Source organism: Opisthocomus hoazin, chromosome 13 (genome assembly GCF_030867145.1).
Source record: "Opisthocomus hoazin isolate bOpiHoa1 chromosome 13, bOpiHoa1.hap1, whole genome shotgun sequence".
Classification (NCBI taxonomy): Eukaryota; Metazoa; Chordata; class Aves; order Opisthocomiformes; family Opisthocomidae; genus Opisthocomus; species Opisthocomus hoazin.
This window is the reverse complement of record NC_134426.1, coordinates 28,704,789-28,725,791: the sequence shown is the minus strand read 5'-3', so window position 1 is coordinate 28,725,791 and position 21,003 is coordinate 28,704,789. Positions and strand designations below refer to the sequence as shown.

General features: G+C 64.2%; 1 protein-coding gene across 2 annotated transcripts in view; it reads right to left on the bottom strand.

Annotated features, from left to right (window-relative positions):
* Positions 1–21,003, bottom strand: part of SEZ6L (seizure related 6 homolog like) — a 50,547-nt gene that overhangs the window by 5,240 nt on the left and 24,304 nt on the right. For both annotated transcript variants that reach the window (XM_075434802.1, XM_075434803.1), the window contains exons 2-10: positions 15,750–16,529; positions 15,385–15,518; positions 7,263–7,455; positions 6,533–6,718; positions 5,575–5,740; positions 4,601–4,767; positions 3,524–3,718; positions 3,295–3,433; positions 981–1,177 (exon numbers count right to left, since the gene is read on the bottom strand). In XM_075434802.1, the coding sequence (XP_075290917.1) occupies positions 981–1,177; positions 3,295–3,433; positions 3,524–3,718; positions 4,601–4,767; positions 5,575–5,740; positions 6,533–6,718; positions 7,263–7,455; positions 15,385–15,518; positions 15,750–16,529 (2,157 nt within the window). The remainder of the gene's footprint in view (positions 1–980; positions 1,178–3,294; positions 3,434–3,523; positions 3,719–4,600; positions 4,768–5,574; positions 5,741–6,532; positions 6,719–7,262; positions 7,456–15,384; positions 15,519–15,749; positions 16,530–21,003) is intronic.

Below are 21,003 nucleotides of genomic sequence, written 5' to 3'. Positions count from 1 at the left end.
CTTCCTCGGGCACCAGCCTGGCAGGTGGGGCAGCACCCAAGGACGAGGCGACCAGACATCTCCAGACACAGAATCACAGAATCCCAGCATGGCAAGGGTTGCAGGGACCTCTGTGGGTCACCCAGCCCAGCCCCCTGCCCAAGCAGGGTCACCCAGAGCAGGCTGCACAGCACCGTGGCCAGGCGGGGCTGGAATATCTCCAGAGAAGGAGACTCCACAGCCTCCCTGGGCAGCCTGGGCCAGGGCTCCGTCACCCTCAGAGGGAAGAAGTTCTTCCTCGGGTTCAGCTGGAGCTTCCTCAGCTTCAGTTTGTGCCCGTTGCCCCTTGTCCTGTCGCTGGGCACCACTGGAAAGAGTCTGGCCCCGTCCTCCTGACCCCCACCCTGCAGGTATTTGTAGGCATTTCTAAGGTCCCCTCTCAGCCTTCTCTTCTCCAGGCTGAACAAGCCCAGCTCCCTCAGCCTCTCCTCGCAGGAGAGATGCTCCAGTCCCCTCCTCATCCTCGTAGCCCAGTCTGAGCCTCTCCGGAGCTGGGCACGTCCACCTCAGGGTCCCGCCCGGGGACTGGCTCCAGCACCCCTCCTACCAGGACACCTCGCTGCGGGGTCTCGGTTCCGCCAGCTTCACGCCTCAGAGCATGTGCGTGGGGGGAGATCCCACATCCCGATTTCCAGCAATTTCTTTCCCTTTTCAGCCCCGCAGTTGCACTGGGCCAGACTGGGGAGAACAAGGACTGAAAATGCCACCGCCTGGGAGAGGGGACAGGCACGGGGACACCCCAGAACTGACTGACCCAGAGACCCGCAGCGGGGCTGGGGGTTTCTGCAGGAGCTTGGTGGGGTGCAGCGTGCTGGGGTCACAGCAGTTGGCCCCGCTTCCAAACCTGGCACCTGGACAACCTGGTCCAGCTGCGTGTCACGGTCCCCAGCTGCGCTGCGCCGGCGAGGCAGGGGACGCATCCAGCACCCTGCTCTCCCTACCTATGTAGTTCATGATGAATCCCTGCCCCTTCCCGAAGATGAGCCCGGCAGGGTCCGAGTGGAACTGGATGGTGAGGTCAGGGCTGGAGGAGTAGAGCTTCTGGGGACCGCTGCTGCCGACGTACTGCCCCAGGATGCGGGCGGTGAGCTCGTCCCCGTCGTAAATGGTGAGGATGTCACTGTTGGTGAGGTTCAGGCTGGAAAGGAGAGCTTGGTCAGAGAGCAGGGAGCCCGGGCAGGACACAAGGGTGCTGAGGTCAAGGAGCAGCAGGGTGACGACCTGCCCTGGCATCCTGTCCCCATCCCAGTCCCTATCCCATCCCAATCCCTATCCCATTCTCATCCCCATCCCTATCCTGTCCCCATCCCTGTACCTGTTCCATCCTCATCCCTGTCTCATCCCCAACCCTGTCCGGTCCCCATTCCCATCCCCTTCCCCATCCCTGTCCCATCCCCATCCCTGTTACACCCCTGTCCCTGTCCCATCCCCATCCCTGTCCCGTCCCCATCCCCATCCCTGCCCTGTCCCATCCCCATCCCCATCCCGGTCTCACCCCCGTCCCCATCCCGGCTGGGCCGGGTCCCCCCGCAGCTCCGGAGCCGAACCGCCCCCTCCCAGTCCCCGCGGCCAGCAGAGAGCGGTGGCGGCCCGCGGACGGCTCCGCCGGGGCTGCTGCGGGGCTGGTGCGGGGCCGGGGCCAGCCCCGCTGCGGCAGCCTGCGCTTGCAGGAGGGAAGGGGCTGCCCCGCGAGCGGGGGGGGGGCACAGGGAGGGGGGTGGTCTCTTCTCTCCTCCCGCTGCCAAGCGAAGGGCAGCGATGGATGAGCATCCCGCATCCCTGGGGGAAGCACGGCTGCGGGGCTGCCGGGGGGCTTCTCCCACCTCTGCAGCCTGCTGGGTGCTGGTGGGTGAACCCCCAAGGTGGGCGAACCCCCAGGGTGGGCACAGACATCGCGCCCCCTGCCCCATCCTGCCGGGAGCACGGCCAGCACAGGGGGCTGGGACAGGGGCACCACGTCCTCCCCTTCCCCACCGGGCAGAGGGCCGGGGGGATGCTCCCAGCCCCGCAGGAGGAGTCTTCCTCAGGCTGGAGGCCGAAGTCACTTTCCCAGCGCAGCCCGGACTCCCGCACGCGGGCAGGGCTCGGCCGGCTGCGCGTGCACCGTGCCTGTGGGCCCGGGACGTGCTCGGTCACCGCGGGACCCCCGCCCTGCACGTCGGCCCCTCGCGTTCGGCCCTGTCTGGAGACGCCCGAGTCTCCCCCAGCCGCTTTATGAAGAACGCTCTTGGAAGGCGCCCGGGTAATCCCCATGGCGAGCTGACATTTGTAGTAAATCTCTGCTTTCTGTCAAACATGATTTTCTCGGTGACATTTATGTTTGATGACTTCAAATCGCTCGGCCTCCCAGTTCTGCTCAGCCCGAGCACCCACAAAGCCCAGAGAGGAGCACAGAGAGCTCCGACTCATGATTTTACAGAAAGCTTTAAAACCTTTCTGACCCTAAGCCCCCACTTGTAACACGCCCTCCACTTGAAATCCCAAAATCGCACTGAAGGAGATTCCCCGTGCACCGGCAGCACGACCACGCCAAGGGCTCCGAGCCCGGCACCGATCCCGCACCCCTCGGACCCGTGGCTCGCGCGGCGAGGGCTGCGGTGCCTGCCCGTGCCTGGGCAGCAGCGGCGGGGGCCTCGCCGGGCGGCTCTGCTCCGCTCCCCGCAGCTCTCTGCGCCGTGGCACCGCACGGCACCGGAGCGGGCTGGCAGTCAGGAGGGGCACTGAGGCGTCTTGTGAAGACGTGGTGGTCCCACCAGAGAAGGAAGGCAGGGTGCAGGAGGGAGGGCTGGGCAGAGCCCCCCCACCCACCCCTCGCCCTCGCTTAGGCATCCCAGTACTGCCTGTATCCCGCTCAGCCCACGGGCTGAGCTGAGGTTTCCAGCTGATGGATGTCCCCAGGCTTTCCTGGCCCCGTATGAACCAGCTGGTGACGGAGCTGCGTGTCACCCCGAGCTGCGCGTGGCCGCACGCTGCATCGCTCCCTGCAGCTTTGCTCCGGAGGAGTCCGGCAGCCATCTCAGGAGCAATTAACTGCTGCCACGGATGGTGTAACAGCGCTTCGAACCCGGGGAGCAGCACCCCGTGCTGCCCTGGACCTCGCTGGGTGCCGAGTACATCGTAGGGGATTAGGAAGCTCCAAGAGGGAGAACAGGGAGCTGGCGCAGGTCCGTGGGGCGGGGGGAGCCGGGATGCTGCAGCGAAGCGGGCTGAGCACTGGCGGGGCAGAGACACGCACCGGGGTCCTGGGCTACTCACAGCTGGATGTCCAGGAAGAGCCGCTTCTCCTCGCCAACGTGGACCCTCCAGATGCAGTCCTCCCCCTCTGCGTAGGGCTCCGGCCAGTTGGGCGACAGGATCACCCCAGCCACGGCCGTCAGCTCCCCCCCGCACATGGCTGCGGAGCGAGAGGCAGGCAGGGCTCAGCCGGGGGCCCGGGGGTGCTCATGCCCACGGCCCAGCATTGCCCCGCGGCGCGGGGACCGACCTCGGCACAGCGGCTCCGTGTCGTTCCAGTACGGGTCCCGCATGTTGACGCACTCGATGACGGCGGGGCCCTGCTCCAGGGAGTGCCCGGGGTCGCACGTGAACTCCACGGTGGTCCCCAGGTTGTAGGTGGGGTCGGAGGTGGTGAAGTTCCCGTTCTGGATGTAGGGCTCGTAGCAGTGGCCCCGCTCGAAGGCTGGAAGAGAAACCCCCCGTCAGCCGTAGGGGCATGGGGCCGGCTCGGGGGAGCTCTGCCTTCCCCTGCTCCGCACCCCCTCCGCTCTGGGGGTTCGCCAGACGAGCCCCGGGCTCTGCTGCTCTCCCCAGCTAGAAACCCATCCCTCCATCCCCGCCGTGCACGGGGGGGCCTCTTCCATGGCGTATTTTACAGGCAATTAGGATCAGCAAGAGTTCATCTGTCCCGAGCCATGCGGGCTTAACCAAGCCCCGCTTCCATCGTGTGTCAGCACCAGTAACCCCTCGCTGCGCTGCCGGTCGCTGTATTTGCTGGGCGATCTCCCCCGGGATTGCTGCGCGACACGGAGCTCGCTCAGAGGCGCCGGCTCCCGCGGGACCCATCCCGGCAGCAGGATGTGCTTAAAGGACAACGGGAGCAAATCTGTGTGAGCTGACAGACAGAGGCGGGGACAGACTGGGCCTTTGGTGGTGACGGTCACCGCAGGCTGTGTGGTCCCCATGGCACCCATGGCATTCCCAGCCTGGGTTCGGAGGGGCCCCATCCTGGAGGCAGGCATGGACGTGGCCCATGGACACTCAGCTCACCAGCAAACTTTTCTGTTGGAGTAAATGGGATTTCCCTACTTCTTTTCCTGTTTCTTGCTAGGCAAACATCTCCCCCAAAGCGGCTCCAGCCCCAGGCGAGGTTCGGGTCGCCCTGCGTGCCGACAGCAACACGGGGACAGTGGCACAGCGGAGCACCGCGTCTGCCGGAGCCAGGGGCAGCCGAGACCCTTCCTGCAGCCGCATCGCTGTCAACTGCCCGAGCGTCCCGAGGCCCGGGAGCGTCGGCTGAGGCCGGCCTGCTGCTCTCAGGGGTACCGAAGCCAGACCACGTCACCTTCGAAGCGTATGTTGAAAGCCGTGGCGGCCGCCGGCTCCTCCGCGAGGAAGTCGATGCGGATGGAGGAGCCGTCGCTGATCACCCCCTCGAAGGGCACGCTGTCGGCGCGCAGCGAGTCGTAGAGGACGGCGGACTGGTTCGTGTCCCCGCTGTAGACCACCATCCTGCACGGGAGGACACGGCACGTTACATGGGAGAGGTGCCCCCGTGCCCCTCCGGAGCGTCACCCGGCCTCTCCTCCTCCCCCAGCGCCCCCGGACTATGGCATTTCAAGGAAATTATGCAAACAAAAATTCACCAACCAGATAAGTCTCTTTTACAGTGTCGTAAAGAGGGGCTTTATTCTTTGATTTTATTACAGGCCGTAAACCTGCTTTACTGCCTGTTCCCAGACTGAATGTTAATGCTGTTTAAACACAAGCATCAGCAAAAAGCCCGTGCGTCGCGTTCCGGATGCGGACAGCGCGGGACCCGCAGGTCCTTGCGCCGCGGGGACGAGCAGTGCTGGGTGTCTATGGGGAGGCGAGGACGGGTGCGACCGAGCTCCCCGCGTCACCCCGCAGCCCGCGGGATCAGGACGCCCGCACGGTCCCCCCGCACGACGCGCAGGGGAGCAGGGGCTGCTGCTCTGCGCCTGCCTCGTGCAGCTCTTTCCGTTCCAAGCCCTGCTTTGCCTCCTGAGCGCTCGGACTCCCAAACCAGGACCCTCCTCTACCCCCGTGCCCACTGTCCTCTGGCTGGCAGCCTCCTGCATGCTGCACCCCGAGCTGGGGTCGGTGCTGCCTCCCAGCTCACCCACAGCCCGGGCACCCGGAGGGCAAGGGGTGCAAGGTGGGAGAGCAGAGACCAGCTGGGAGCTTCCAAGCCTTGGTGTGTTTAGAGCCCAGCAACGCTCCCCGGGCAGAGCAAAGCTCCGCGCAGCCCCGGGCGTGCAGGGACAGGGGCTCAGCGCAGCTCTCCCGCAGCCTTACCTGTCCTTCTCGGTCAGCAGGAGCTTCTCGAAGTGCAGGTGGAGCTTCTGGCCCGGGGGAGCCCCGATGGCCCAGATGCAGAACATGCTGCTGGACTGGTTCCCCGTGTAGCTGGGCGAGAGGACGCGGCCGATGGTGGCATTGTGGACGGTCCCGCCGCAGGGCGCTGCCGACAGAGCACAGCCACGCTGAGACACGGGGCAGGGCGCAGGGTGCGGGCAGCCGTCTGCCCCCGGGGCTTCTGCACCGCAGAGGGGCTGAACCCCGCCGAGGATGCCCGCCCGGCTCTCCTCAGCGGCCGTCAACGCGTGAACCTCGCGCCCGGCTTGGCTTTGCTCTGTTTCGTGTACACACACACCCGCTCACAAGTACACGTAACGTCTGTAATTCCCCCTCCCTTACCTGCCTAATATCTGAATATTAGATATTACAAATATCTGAAGGGTGGGTGTCAGGAGGATGGGGCCAAGCTCTTTCCAGTGGTGCCCAGCGACAGGACAAGGGGCAATGGGCACAAACTGAGGCACAGGAAGTTCCGTCTGAACCCGAGGAAGAACTTCTTCCCTCTGAGGGTGACGGAGCCCTGGCCCAGGCTGCCCAGGGAGGCTGTGGAGTCTCCTTCTCTGGAGATATTCCAGCCCCGCCTGGCCGCGGTGCTGTGCAGCCTGCTCTGGGTGACCCTGCTTGGGCAGGGGGCTGGGCTGGGTGACCCCAGAGGTCCCTTCCAACCCCTACTATTCTGTGATTCTGTGATTCTGTAATTAGCGGGCGGATTCTGCTGCCACTGATGGGAAAATCTGCAGCATCTCTGGCTGCACTGTGCACAGAGCTGGCATTGCTTGCACCCTCTCCCACAACCGCATTCAACACAGTGCAAAGAAAGCAACTCTATTTTTTTTTGGGGGGGGGGGGATCCCAGTGTTTCTTGGCGCTGAGGCTTCACTAACGAGGAGCGTACCTGAGCAGATGGGCTCTGGGCTGCTCCAGCGCGGCCTCGACGCGTTGATGCACGTGAGCACCCGGGGACCCTGCAGCTCGTAGCCCAGGTGACAGTGAAAATGGGCGCTTCCACCCGAGTGCAAATCCATCACGGTGACGTCTCCGAAGTCGGGTCTCCGCGGAAAGCTGCAGCTCAGCATAAACACTGGAACAAGCACACGCATTTCGGAGCTCAGGGCTGGTCTGCTCCGAGCCGCCCCGCCGGGGCGGGGGTGCTGGGGCCGTGCTGGCTGTGCCCACGGTGCCACGGACAGACCCCGCTGCCAGCCGCGGAGCACCGGCAAACCACCCCGCTGCCAGCAGCTTCTCCTTCTCCACCTCTTACGGCTTTTGCCCAGACCTAGTTTCTATTTTGAAAAGAATTTGCTTGAACTCATCTATTTTTCATCGCTCTGCAAGGAAAAAATAGACTTGCAGTCTGGGTCTGGGTGGGAAGAGCTGCTGCGTGGGGACGGCCGCGGGGCAAGGTGGGTGCGAGGAGCACGGCCAGTGCTGCGGTCCGGGACGTCGGTGCCCATCAGACCCTCTGCTCTGTGCACAGCGCAGGCTGCTGTCGACCCACCCCAGCCGATGCTCTGAGCAGGGGCACGCAGCAGAACGGCAGCCCGGCACCCTGCCACCCCGCAGCCCCGTGGGGCTGACGCCCCGACCCAGCTCTCCTGGCTCGCCCGTGGCCGGGAGGCACCTACCCTGGTAGTGGAGCTGGAAGGTCCCCACCACCTCGTCCTGGAAGGTGCGGAAGTAGACGGAGATGGTGTTGGTGGGGCTGCGGATCACCTGGCCCTCCACCAGCAGCGTCTGGTTGGCCAGGACCACCAGGGCATCGCCGTCCACGCCGCGGATGGAGAGCACCTCGCCGTCAGACAGGTTCACGCTCTTCACCTGGGCGGGGGCAGAGAGCTGTGAGGTGTGGGGCGAAGGTGGGGTCCCGGGGGGTGCCACATGAGCAGACACGTCCCAGCCCCAAACACAGGCAGCACCGGCAGAGCACTGCCCACCGCAGCCCTCCCTCCATGCTGCTCCGAGCACCGGGGGCTCGTTGCAGACAGGAGCTGCTTGTTCAGCGGCGATGGAGCAGTCTGTGCCCCACATGAGCCCGAGGGACCCCCACGACCGCCGAGCCCTTCTCCCTGCCCTGGGACCGCGGGTGCAGGCAGCTAGAGCCGCTCGCTTGAGAAGCGTTTCAGAGCTGGGCGCTCCTCTGTGGCACAAGTTCCCCCACGTCTGCTTCCCTGCTGAACCCGGGGCCTCCCCAGAGCAGTACCCGGGGATGTGGGCAGGCGGGTAGAATCAGTCAGGTTGGAAAAGACCTCTGAGATCATGAAGTCCAACTGTCACCCCAACACCCCCCTGCCTGCTAAACCATGTCCCCAAAGTGCCACATCCACACGGGTTTTGAACCCCTCCAGGGATGGGGACCCACCACTGCCCTGGGCAGCCTGGTCCAGTGCTTCACAACTCTCAGTAAAGAAATTTTTCCTAATATCCAGTCTAAACCTCCCCTGATGGAACTGGAGGCCATGGCCTCTCGTCCTGTCACTGGTTACTTGGGAGAAGAGACCAACCCCCGCCTCACTACACCCGCCTTTCAGAGGCGGTGAGGGTGAGGCAGGAGGAAGATGGAGGGGTCCCACGAGTCACTGCTCAGGGTAGTGGGGGGCCCCAGCTCCACCTGCATCAGCCCTGGGAGTGGACCTGCCTCTCAGGGAACCAGAGCACGGAGCACGGCCATGGCCAAGGCTCACCGGCCCCAGCCGGGGCTGGGCTGTTCGGCTGGTCTGCAGCCAGACCAGGGTATCTCATAGGGCTTGGTGCTCACCATCCACCCCGCGCACCAGGCGTCCTCCTGGGGATCCCCCATCCACGCCAGGGAGTGGATGGGAGTCACGCAGCAAATGCACCTAATGAGCAGTCCCAAAAGGCTTTAATCATTATTTGGAAATAGCTGAAAAGTAACCTAACATTTGCATTTCCCGTCCATTTAGCTTAATAAATGGGCTCACATTTCAGCAGAAAGATGCTCATCAGATCATTTGTCTCCGTAAGTGTGCGAGGACCAGGGCTCTATATTTAGCACACACCACAGCCTCAGCCCGTAATTGTGAGCGCTCCCGACGATGCTGTGACTAGAAGGATTTGTTGCTGTTGTCACAGCCGTGCCCACCTCTCCCACCCGGTGCACGAGGCGGGGATGCGCCCGGCTCTGAGGGCCATGGGTACCGTGCACAGAGCCACCGCAGGGCTTGGCATCCCCTGACCTGCTCCTGGAAGCAGCGAGATTTCACCCGGAGAAGCGACCCCGACCCTGTCACGTAACTCCCTGCCCGTCCCAGAGATCCGTAAGCCCTGGACGGTGCCTGGCCCAGCCCGGTCCTCGCTGCGGGGCTGGGCTGAGCAGCCCCAGGCAGAGCAGCCTCTGACCATGCCTGGGTTCCCCTGGCCCACGCTTTTAACCCAGGAGGGGTGGATTTTGCCTCATTTTGCAGCAGGGTGCTGGGTCACTGCGGGGAGTCTCTGGCCCTCACTGCAGTCCTTGGTCCTCAGGGGTGCTGTGCGACGCGTTGGGAACAGCGGACCCCGACCGACCCTGGTCATTTCTTCTTCCCCAGGTTTTGTCCTGAAAATGTGCCTCCTCAGCACGGCGTGCATGCATCACATCTGGTGGGATGGCTCAGATCTAATTATTAATAAATCAAATGAATTCAATGCTATTTGGGACAAATTATTTGGACGCGGGACCCAGGGATGTTAAATGGGCTACACACGACGCTGACGACTTTCCCCCCAGGTCCCACTTCCCGAGCTGGGTCTGAACCACTGCAAAGTCATTTCCAGGGTGTTTCTAAAATGTTTTGTTCTGAAATCACTGAGAGGCAAACCCGCTCCCCAGCTAGCTCCCTCCCGTGCTGACTAGCACTGAGCACCCCACCGCCAGCGTCCCCCTCCTGCAAACCCAGCTCCGAGGAGCCCGGGGCAGGGACGTCACCGCCAAGCACCCGCGGGTCCCCGTGCCAGTGCCAGGTAGGCAGGCATCCTCGGAGGACCCCGTCTGCTCCGGAGCGACCATCGGGTACAGCCAGACGTGGTGGCCTGGCGCCAGGGACCATATGTGCGAGCTCCTGCTCCTCCCGGGCTGGGGAGGACGAGTTCTTACTTCAAAGACTGCGCCAATGTCAGCCCCGAAAGAGTCTGCTGGGAAGACAGGAAGGATCCTTGATTCCGACTGCCAGCCTTGCTCACCCACTAGAAAAATCTCTTTAGGGAAATGCTATTTCCTGCCAAGAAGATTCAAGAATTTTTAAAATAAATATAATTTAACCAAGCATCTGGAGAGCTGGCTGCTCCGCGGCTCCCAGGGCTGCAAAGGTGCGACCCGGCTGGCGCGGGGGCAGCCGGGCTGAGGCACGGCTCTGCCCGGGATGCTGCGAGGGGCACGGGGACCCCCGAGCTCTCACACGGCACTGGGCAGCCCGCAGCACCAGGCAGGTTTGCTGGCAGCCCCTCCTGAGGCCTGACAGCCGGGCTGTGCGCAGATATCCCCCGCAGCGAGCGAGGGTCTGGCTCTAACGGGCGCAGGGGAAGGAAGCGGAGGGTCCTCGTGGCCTCCTGAGCTGCTCCAAGCGCCGCACAGGAGCAGCCCCAGGGCTCTGCACTCCCGGTCTCTGTTTCAGGGCAGGGCCACGATGGCACAGCCATTTCTGCCACCACCGAGCTCTCTCACGGTCCCTGCATGGAGAGCTGACCCCCCATGCGAGGCCAGCACCTTCATGTCCCAGGGGCTTCTCTTTTCCCCTGCAGATGGCTTTAACAAGATTCGCAGAGGTGAGAAGCAGCACTTCACCATCAGTTGCTCTGCCCTCTCCATGCCGCTAGCTAAACCCTGGGGAGACCTTCCCCCACGCTCTCCAGGACAGCCTTCCTGCCCCCCAGCCTCCTGTGGGACCTGCTGAGACCGTGCACCACTCGTGACAGGGGAGAGCCTCAGCCCAGGCTCCACGCAGTGTCCATCCACCCCAGCTCCCCAGGCCACCCCACCGCAGAGCGATGCCAAGCCCACACAGCTCCACTCCCCAGCCTGGCTTCTCCCAAACCAGCATCCCTGAGCAGCTCCGGCCTCCAGAGCTCCCAGCTCAGCCCCAGCAAACCCACGTGAAGAAAAGAATCCCCCGTGGGTCAGTTCTGCATCCCACCATCCCAGCAGGAGAACTCTGCTCTGCTCTGCTCTGCTCTGCTCTGCTCTGCTCTGCTCTGCTCTGCTCTGCTCTGCTCTGCTCTGCCCCGCTCCTCCTCACCCAGCAAGACCTCCCCTGCCCACCTCCATTACAGGAGCTGTGAATTAAAGCCAAATCACTTAAATGCTAACCAATTATCCACCTCCTGGTGAGGCAGCTGAGGAAGTTGACTGCATTAGTCCAGCACCTGCCCGCTGTAATTAGCCTCGCAGCCACCGAAGCTCGCAGCACTTGTAAATGTGAAATCACTAAGAGGCGATGGAGAAGAGTCTGTCAGCACCAGGCAGAACAAGGGGGAGCAGCGGGGAGGTACGGCCATCCCGCCCGGCTCGGGCACGGGCATTGCCCCCGGCCAGGCTGGCACACCGGGAACGAGCAGTGTCCCCGCCGTCCATCGGCCGCTCCAGCTGGCACATCCCTCATTCCGCTTCCTGGACCTGCGAGCTGCCCCTGCCATCGCCAGTCCTCCTCCACCACCTCCAGTCCCACCCCTTCTGGCAGGAATTAATGCAGAATTACGGCTGCCACCTTCCAGCACGTCTGTGCTAATCACTCCCCAGAGCGCGAGCTGGAGAGCAGCACAGAATGAGGCCGTTGGTCTTGGTGTGCAGGTGGGGAAACTGAGGCACGGTGCTGGGGTGGTCCCTGGGGCCCCACGCTCTCCCTGTGCACTGCTGTGGGTCCTGGCACCTGGGGGGGAATGGAAGGGTTAGGGATAGCCCAAACCCCACGATTACTGGCCCTTCGGCTGTGCTGTGCCCCATTTCCCCAGCCCTGGGGCGAGCGGCTGGGACGTGCCGGGGGCTGCCCGCGGTGGGGGCAGCCGGCTGTTCCCCCCGGCCAGCGGCAGCTTGTGCAGGGACGCCTGCAGGGCCGGCTCCCTCGGCTGCCGGGCTGCCGCGCTGGCCTTGCAGGCTTGTCGGGAGCAGCCAGGCACGGGCCTTTTCGGCGAAGCCTCTTCATGGCAGTGGAGACAACTCCCAGCCGCAGGACCAGAGCTTTCTGCCCCAGCCCCACCAGCCAGGGGTGATGTCTGGGGTGGACTTGTCATTTTAAAATCCCTTTTCCATGCAAACACGGACAATGTTTCCGCACGGCACTGTCTGTCTGCTCATCAGCATGTACCGTGTGTGACAGCCCCTGCGCAGACTGAAGAGAGGGGATAAATCTGTTGTCTTGCTTGCCATGGATGCTATTTCTAGCTTCCTTGGGACATAAATCATGTCACCACTGCTGCTTAAATGGTTAAAAAGCTTCTGCAGAGCTCGCTGCCTGCAGCGTTGGGTCAGGCGCTCGCTGATGCTGCCACACTGGAACACATCAGTCCACCCACGGGCACCAGGGAGGGGTCCTGCAGCGGTGGGAGCACATCAGTCCTCACCCACGGGCACTGGGGAGGGGTCCTGCAGCAGTGGGAGCCCATCAGTCCTCTCCCACGGACACTGGGGAGGGGTCCTGCAGTGGTGGGAGCCCATCAGTCCTCACCCACGGGCGCCAGGGAGGGGTCCTGCAGCGGTGGGAGCACATCAGTCCTCACCCACGGGCACTGGGGAGGGGTCCTGCAGCGGTGGGAGCACATCAGTCCTCACCCGTGGGCACTGGGGAGGGGTCCTGCAGCGGTGGGGGAGGCAGGGCAGGCACCGGCAGCCCCTTCCCTCCCGCCTCGTCCCCGCCGAGCTGCTGCCCACCCTGGGGCAGGGCACGGGCAGGGTTTTGCTGCGCTCAGCTGCGGGCAGCAGCTCCGGGGCACGCAGCCCAGCTGCTGCAGCCCCAGGGCCCATCCTCCTCCCGCTCCCACCGGTGCCCACCCAGCCGGGGGGCTCAGCCCTGTCCGGCCGCCCGCCAGCCCCTCGGGCACCCAGGAGCGGCTGCGGGACGGGCTGCAGGGCGCAGGCTCTGCCAGCTCCAGATGTGGCCGCACTCAGCTGGCGCAGACCCGCGGTTGTGATTTAATTTGTCTGAAACGCTCAGCAGCATCAGCAAAGCGAGATGCAGAGCTCGGGGGGGTGGAGAGGCTGATTTTATGCTCCATTAAAATCTCATCTTACAATGGAGCGAGGTCAGGAGTGGTGTCACCCGGTGGATTGTGGACGGAGGCGAATTTACAGCGGAGCAGCCTGTCCTTAGCACCCTGCGGATTTGGGGCGACAGAGCTGCTGCCGCGGAAAAGCGTCCGAGACGCGCGCGCATCCCGGCGCTGGCCCCTGCGCTGCTGCCGCTGCTGCCCGGTCCTGCTGGCTCCCAGGGCAACCGCCGTGCCCGGGCCCGCTGCGTTGCGGCGGTCGCACCGTGGAGGTCAGCCCCTCGTGCCCGCCGGCCGGGCGGCAGGAGCAAGCTCACTGCAACTGCTGCTCTTTTTAATGCACATTCTCAATGACTTGGATTAAAAGTTAATAGATTTTAATTGGATGCTAATGGTGACATGGGGAAACGCAAGAACGAGAAAGGACTGGACCCCAGAGCACGGAGACAGCGAACTGATGGTGTTTGAGATGTGCCAAGGCCCCTGCCCTGCTCCCCGCCTCGCCGGGCTGTGGGACGCGGGGTTTCGGGGGGAGCTGACGGAGCACACCCGCCCGGCCAGACCCCCGGCTCTGACGGGTTTGCACAGCTCCGGCACGGCGGCAGCTCCCGCACGCAGCGTGCTGCACCGCACCGGCCGTGCCCGCTGCTCCCCGCTGCCCCGGGCGCCGGCTCGCGGCGTTTGCAGACGCCTTCCTGCGGAACCTCAGCCCGGGCTGCCTGCCGCAGCGGGCAGGCTCGCTGCCGAACGCCTGCCTGGCCGTGGGGCTGCTGCCCCGCGGTTGGCAGTGATGCCGCCGTGCTCCTGTGCAGCAGCCGATTGCCAAAACCCACCCAAAGGAAGCGCTGGCTGGAGAGGGGGCTCGGGGCTGCCCACCCTCACGCCTCGGGGCTGCCACCTGCACACCCTGGGGCTGTCCCCCGCACACCTTGGGGCTGCCCCCTGCACGCCCTGGGGCTGCCACCCGCATGCCCCGGGGCTGCCACCTGCACACCCTGGGGCTGCCCACCCTCACGCCTCGGGGCTGCCACCTGCACACCCTGGGACTGCTACCCACACGCCCTGGGGCTGCTCACCCTCACACCTAGGGGCTTCCACCCGCGCACCTTGGGGTGCTCACCCACACACCTTGGGGCTGCTCACCCGCACGCCCTGGGGCTGCCCACCCTCACACCTCAGGGCTGCCACCTGCACACCCTGGGGCTGCCACCCGCACACCTTGGGGCTGCCACCTGCACACCCTGGGGCTGCCACCCGCACACCTTGGGGCTGCCACCTGCACACCCTGGGGCTGCCACCCGCACACCTTGGGGCTGCCACCTGCACACCCTGGGGCTGCCACCCGCACGCCTCGGGGCTGCCACCTGCACACCCTGGGGCTGCCACCCGCACGCCTCGGGGCTGCCTACCCGCACGCCCTGGGGCTGCCACCTGCACACCCTGGGGCTGCCACCCGCACGCCTCGGGGCTGCCACCTGCACACCCTGGGGCTGCCACCCGCACACCTTGGGGCTGCCACCTGCACACCCTGGGGCTGCCACCCGCACACCTCGGGGCTGCCACCTGCACACCCTGGGGCTGCCACCCGCACGCCTCGGGGCTGCCTACCCGCACGCCCTGGGGCTGCCACCTGCACACCCTGGGGCTGCCACCCGCACGCCTCGGGGCTGCCACCTGCACACCCTGGGGCTGCCACCCGCATGCCCTGGGGCTGCCCCCTGCACGCCCTGGGGCTGCCTGCCCTCACACCTCGGGGCTGCCACCCGCACGCCTCGGGGCTGCCACCTGCACGCCCTGGGGCTGCCCACCCTCACACCTCGGGGCTGCCACCTGCACGCCCTGGGGCTGCCACCCGCACACCCTGGGGCTGCTCACCTGCACGCCCTGGGGCTGCCCACCCTCACGCCCTGGGGCTGCCCGCCCTCACACCTCGGGGCTGTCCCCCGCACACCTTGGGGCTGCCCCCTGCACGCCCTGGGGCTGCCCCCTGCACACCCTGGGGCTGCCACCCTCACACCTCGGGGCTGCCACCTGCACGCCCTGGGGCTGCCACCCGCACACCTTGGGGCTGCCACCTGCACACCCTGGGGCTGCCACCCGCACACCCTGGGGGTGCCACCTGCACACCCTGGGGCTGCCACCCGCACACCCTGGGGGTGCCCGCCTTCACACCCCGGGGGTGCCCGCAGACCTCCCGGCAGTCGGGCAGCGGGGGCCGGTGGCCGTGCCGGAGACGGCGCTGCTGCTTCGCCCCTTCCCACGGAGGCTGAGTGCCTCTTTCGCAAATTGCCTGCCGGTGTCGGTCGTTAGATTAATTGCGTGGTGTTTTAATGCTTCATTCATCGCTGACGCTCAGGATGTACCGGTTCCCACGTGCAGTTTGTTTACTACACGGCCTCAGAAAAATCTGGTTATTTTTTCCCTAGGAAGGGGCACTTCTAGCGAGTGCCGGTGCCCGGGGCAGCCATGCCCAGGGCTGCCGGTGCTTTGCACCCTTTGCTGCCGCGGCGCGGGGGTCCGGGCCGCAGTGATGCCACCCCACAACGCACTTCTCACCTGGAGCTCGACGCCGTAGCCCGTGTAGACGGTGACGTTGTAGGTGCACTCCAGGTAGCTGTGCAGGGGCAGCGGCGGGTAGTCCGTGGAGTCGATGTAGCCCTCGGGGTCGCGGAAGCTCACGCTGCAGAGCGCTGGGTGGAACGCGCGTCAGCGACTTCCCCCGGGGAACGGCTCGCCCGCCAGCTCCCGCCCGCACCCACCGCTCCCGCGGCCCCAAAACCCAGCACCGGGTCCGTGCTCCAGCAGCCGATGCCACCGGAGCTCGGGAGGTTTCAGGCAGCCCCAGAAACGCAGGCGCTGCCGCCGGCACCACGCGCGGAGCTGCTCCCCGTCGGCCGCCGCAACCCCGCGCCCCGGCTTACCCGGCGTGGGCTCCGTGGTCGTGACGGTGGTGGTGACGATGGTGGACGTGGTGGTTTCTTGGCTCTCTTCCGACGCAGAGCCGTGCACCTCGCTCTCCACGCCGTTCGTCCAGTGAATGGCGGTGCCAGCGGGAGACGCGGTCGGAGCCTCACCGGCATCACCAGCGCCGGCGGGGAAGGACCGAGGGACCGGCGGCGGCAGGGTGGACGGGGAGATCTGCAGTGCAGGGTGGCTGGTGGTGGGCTGGCCCCCCCAGGGCAGCTCGGGGGGGCTCCGCTCCGTGTCCCCCACCCCGGCCGCTGCCTCTGCCCGCGCGCGCGGCTGTTGGGAGGCGGTGGGGAGCCCGAAGCCCAGCGGGCTGGCTGGGGAGGCACCCCGGGGGGGTCCTGGCAGGGTGGGCTTGGGTCTCGGGTGCTTCCTTGCCGTATTTACATGCTTTAGAGTAGGTGGCTTTTTCTTAACAGGGAAAGTTTGTTTGGCATCAGCGTCAGGGGCGGCGGTGGGCGTTGGCAGGACGTGGCTCTGCACCAGCAGCGTCGTCTCCTCTACCACGGGCTCGGTGCGATCCCCCATGGCCGGCAGCAGGTTGAGGGCAGTGGCGTGGCCGTGCTCCCCGTCTGCGCCAGCCGAACCCGTGGCATCGCCGAGCTTCCCAGCTCCGCCGGCCGAACCCGTGGCGTGCCCGAGCTCCTCGGCTCCACCGGTCGTCTTGTCCAGCAGCTCACCCGCAGCGAGAGGGTCCAGGCTGGCAGGGACCAGAGCTGCTCCTGATCCGCTGTCTGTAAAAAAAGGGGGAGAAGTGGGACTTGGGCAATTCTGGGCATGAAATTACAGCTGTGCCAGTGGCACGAAATCAGCCCCCCGGGGAGCTGCGGCTGATTGAATGCCTGCTGCACTCCCAAATGGGCTCGTTATGGGACAGCAATAACGAGCCTGCACCGATTCCCTGAAAGCTGGGCTTCTGCTGGAACTCGGTGGCCTTGGCTCACCGTTTCAGAGCTGCTGTTTGGTCTCTTTCTCCTGAGGTTGCTTGCTCAGGGGGGTCACTCGCTCCTGCTGAGGTGGTTGCTCTGGCTCGCTCCCTGTGAAAAGCCTTTGTTTTTGCCATTGCCATCAGCAAATACAGCTCTGTCAAAGTGCCTGGTTGGGCCGCGGCTCTTCCGCACGCGGCTGCCTGGCAGGGCACAGGCGCGAGGCACCGGCTTCCTCCGGCCCCCGCGGCAAAACGGCCCCCGCGCCGGCAAAGCCCGAACCTTCCGCGCTGGGCAAAGCAACGCGCGGGAGAGAGAGGGTGATCGCAGCCGCACCGCCACCGCTTCGCCCAGGGACTTTGACTGCATGAAATGCAGATTTATTCGCCACTAACAGATCTGATGGGGCTGCCGTCCACCGTGTAAAACAAGCCGTAAGCAGCGCCGCAGCTCTGCAAAACGCTGCAGAAAGCTCCGAGAGGCAGAGAGTCAACATTTTCCATGGAAACAGCGGTTGCCAGGGAAGGCACCTAATGCACGGTACTTGGAGAGCGTGATTCCAGCCCCCTCAGCTCCCCCCGGAGGGTTTGGAGCCCGAGTCCCCGAGATGCGGGGTCCCTGCCCTTGGCATCGGGGGGCTGTGAGCCCTGACCCCGCTGCTGGCGCGGGGCTGCCCGGGAACATGTTCCCCGCCGCGACTGCGAACGAAGGCACCGGCTTGCTCTGAAAAGTGTTCGAGCTGCCGTGGCCAGGGCACAGGCAGCCGGGATGCCATCCCACCGCGGTGCCGGGTCTCCAGGGGACAGGGGAGCGGGGTGGCAGCCGGGGGTTTCTCTCCCAAGCAGACACCAGCAAAGCACGATAAACCCCCGGCTCGCCCTGGGCACTTCGTTACAATTGGTGTTACAGGCGCTGTAAACACAAGCACCGCACTTAAGCTACATTTAACTTGGTTTTGTGCATTTCAGATTCTAGCAGTCAAGGTAGGACCAGAACGGGAAGGAAGAAAGGAGCTTCTGGGGGTGAAACCTGCGGCGCAGGGACACCGTGGGGCGTTTGCTGGGGACCCCCGCGTGTCCGAGCCATCCCGCTGCCATCTCAGGACACATTCGAGTGCTGATCCCGGCAACACGGGGGTACCCGTTCTGCTGTCTGCCGGGGTGCGCGCTCCCTCGGAGCTGACCTGCGTGCGCATTGCTCAGCCCCTGCGCGACCGGGATGTGCGGGGTCAGGGGCTACACAGGATCGGGCTCGTACGCTGTGAGAGACACAACCGCCCACCCAGATGGTCCACGGACCCTGCCACTGTCACCTCCACACGTGCTGGGGAGAAAAGGGACACACAGTGGCAATGGGGTCATAGAATCATAGAATCACAGACTCTTTAAGGTTGGAAACACCTCTAAGATCATCAAGTCCAGCTGTCACCCCAACACCTCTCTGCCTGCTAAACCATGTCCCCAAGTGCCACATCCACACTTTTTTGAACCCCTCCAGGGATGGGGACTCCCCCACTGCCCTGGGCAGCCCGGTCCAGTGCCTGACCACTCTGCCAGTAAAGACATTTTTCCTAATATCCAATCTGAACCTCCCCTGATGCCACTTGAGGCCATGGCCTCTCCTCCTGTCACTGGTTACTTTGGAGAAGAGATGAACGCCCCGGTGGTCCCTGCCAGCTCCCTTTCCCACCAAGAGGTTACTCCTCTTGCTGCACCTTGCGCAGGGATAAGCAGTGGTCACCGCTCCAAAGAGTCTGCAGCAAAAGCAGCCCAGCGTCACCTCGGGGAACGTGCCGTGGGGCAGGGAGCTGCCCGGCTGCTAACGGGCGGCCGGTGCCCGCGAGGCAGGAGGGACGGGCACAAGCAGCCCGCCCAGAGCTGACTTGGCTCCGTCTTCTGGAGATTCGAAGCGATTTCTGGCAAGATCTGGAGATGAGGGAGCTCAACAGCAAAAGGCAAAGGCTGGGAGAGTTCGCCTGAAGGATGGGGTTTCCCGAATCTGCCTGTCTGGGGCTGGCGATGGGGGACCGTGCCCGCCCCACGCCGCTGCTCCCTGCTCTCAGCCAGTCCCAGCTATCGAGGGCTTCCAGGCCTCTCCCGTTATGTTTCCCACGACTTAAAAAATTAATTCTTTAATTAGCAGTGGTTCAGCAAATTCATTAGCCAATTCCCTTAGCACATTAGGAGACATTTCACACACGCCGTCTGCAACCGCTGACTTGTGTTGGCTCTGAACAGTCTCCCCCAGGTCCCCCCGGGGAGGGTGGGTGCCTCGGCGTCCCCACGCATGCTGCTGGAGGGGTGGCATGGGACCCCCCGCACCCCCCGCTCCTTTCTGGGTGTCTTTGCTTCCCTTCCCATCCCATCCCCAGCTTGATCCTGGCCTCCATGGGCGCCCTGCCGTGGGATGAAGGGCATCCTGCCATGGGGCGATGGGGGGCAATTGGTCCCCAAGGCAGTGCCAGCTTCTGTTCTCCTTCCCTGACAAGTTTTGCAGGGCTCTTGTGTGCATTTGGCTTCCTCTCCCAGCCCAAGCCCGGGCCGGGTGGCCGGCAGCTGCTCGCCCACTGCTGCTGGGCTGGCCACAGTCAGCTCTTCGGTTTTCGTGCCCTGCAGCAAAGCGGCTTCTCCGTTAGGGGAGAAGATGTGGCTGCTGGACAAGGAGGAGGCAGCACGGCTGGGAGGCGAGGGGAGGGGGTTCGCTGGCTGGTGGGACACGGTGGGACCGCGGCTCACAGCGGGACAGTCCGGGTGTTCCCGCAGGAACCAGAGTCGTTGAAGCTGGTGTGTTACCAGAAACAGCAAAACAGCATCCCCGGGTTATTTGTCGGGTGAACTCAAATTCTTAATGGATGTTGCTGTTAAATGGTATTTTATGCTTTCAGAAAGTTGACTAATTTCTTATTAGATCCTTTGCCAGGATGCATTTAAACGATTCTGTCCTTAACAAAGCATGAAATAAAACACTCTGTCTAGCGACTCCGTAATGAGCTACTTAACATGCTTTAGTTTGCAAAGGGCAAATGCGTATTTCAGGGAAGCGCAGAACACAGCCAGGCTGGAGCAGGGAGACGGAGGCACGGGGGGGCCCCGCGTCGGTGAGGAATAAGGGCATGTTCCACAAAAAAGAAGTGATTAACGAACATAACTCCAGATTGCGCTGCCACCCCCAAACCGGAGCTGTGCACCAGCGTGTCCCCGAGACGCGGGCTGCCAGCCCTGCCTGTGCCTCCCGCGGCACCGCGACCCGCCACGGCCCCGGCACAGCCCCGCGCCCGCTCCCCTCCCTGCTCGGCTGGCTTTCCTCGCACCGGTGCCCATCTCCGGAGGGGAACCACCAGCTCTTCCCTCCTGGGGGGCAGAGGTCCCGCACACAGCCGGTGAAGAGAACCGGAGGATCCTCATCCTGACGGATGGATGGCAGTAGGTTTCCGTATTCCACATTAGGATGAGGCTGGACTTGGGTAAGGTGCTTCCATACTGCTCTGAATGCAAACAGCCATTCTCCCACCTCCAAGGACTATGGGGTAGTTAACAGGCTGCCCAGGGAGGTTGTGGAGTCTCCTTCTCTGGAGATATTCAAGACCCGCCTGGACAAGGTCCTGTGCAGCCTGCTGTAGGTGACCCTGCTTCGGCAGGAGGGTTGGACTAGATGACCCACAGAGGTCCCTTCCAGCCCCTACTATTCTGTGATTCTGTGATTCTGTGAAATTGCCCGAGCATCTTTGCTGCATTCCTACCCAGGAGCTGCCCGGGAGCGCGGGGGGTTCATGGCTCGCACTCATCGCTGGACGCTCCGCAGCCCCTCTCCCCTCCCAGAAGCAGGCATCGCAGCCCACCCACCCAGTGCCACCAGAGTGCTAGAGAAACTGCCAGTGATTTATAATCACTTCTGTGGATTTACTCTGAGTTGCTGTAGCAAAGCTGTCATCGCCGTGGCAGGCAGGAGATGCTGTCTGCGTGGGGTGGCTGCTTGGGGTGCTCTCACAGCCGGGCTCCCACTCTCTGCTGCCCAGTCCCAGCACGGGACGAGGCTGTTTAATGTCACCCAGCGCTGCAGGATGCCCATGCCATGCTCCCCACCACTGCCCGGCCCCACGGGATGCTCGGGTGGGGCTGGGGTGGATGGAGAAGGACCCCTCCCGGCTGCCAAAACCCATCCTGTCCTGCACAAGCGATCGATCTGGAGACGCTGAGCTAGCGGAAGAGAATTGATCACATTTGACCTTCATCTAATCAGCTAAACCACCTCCGGAGGAAGTAAATGCCATCACGATGTACAA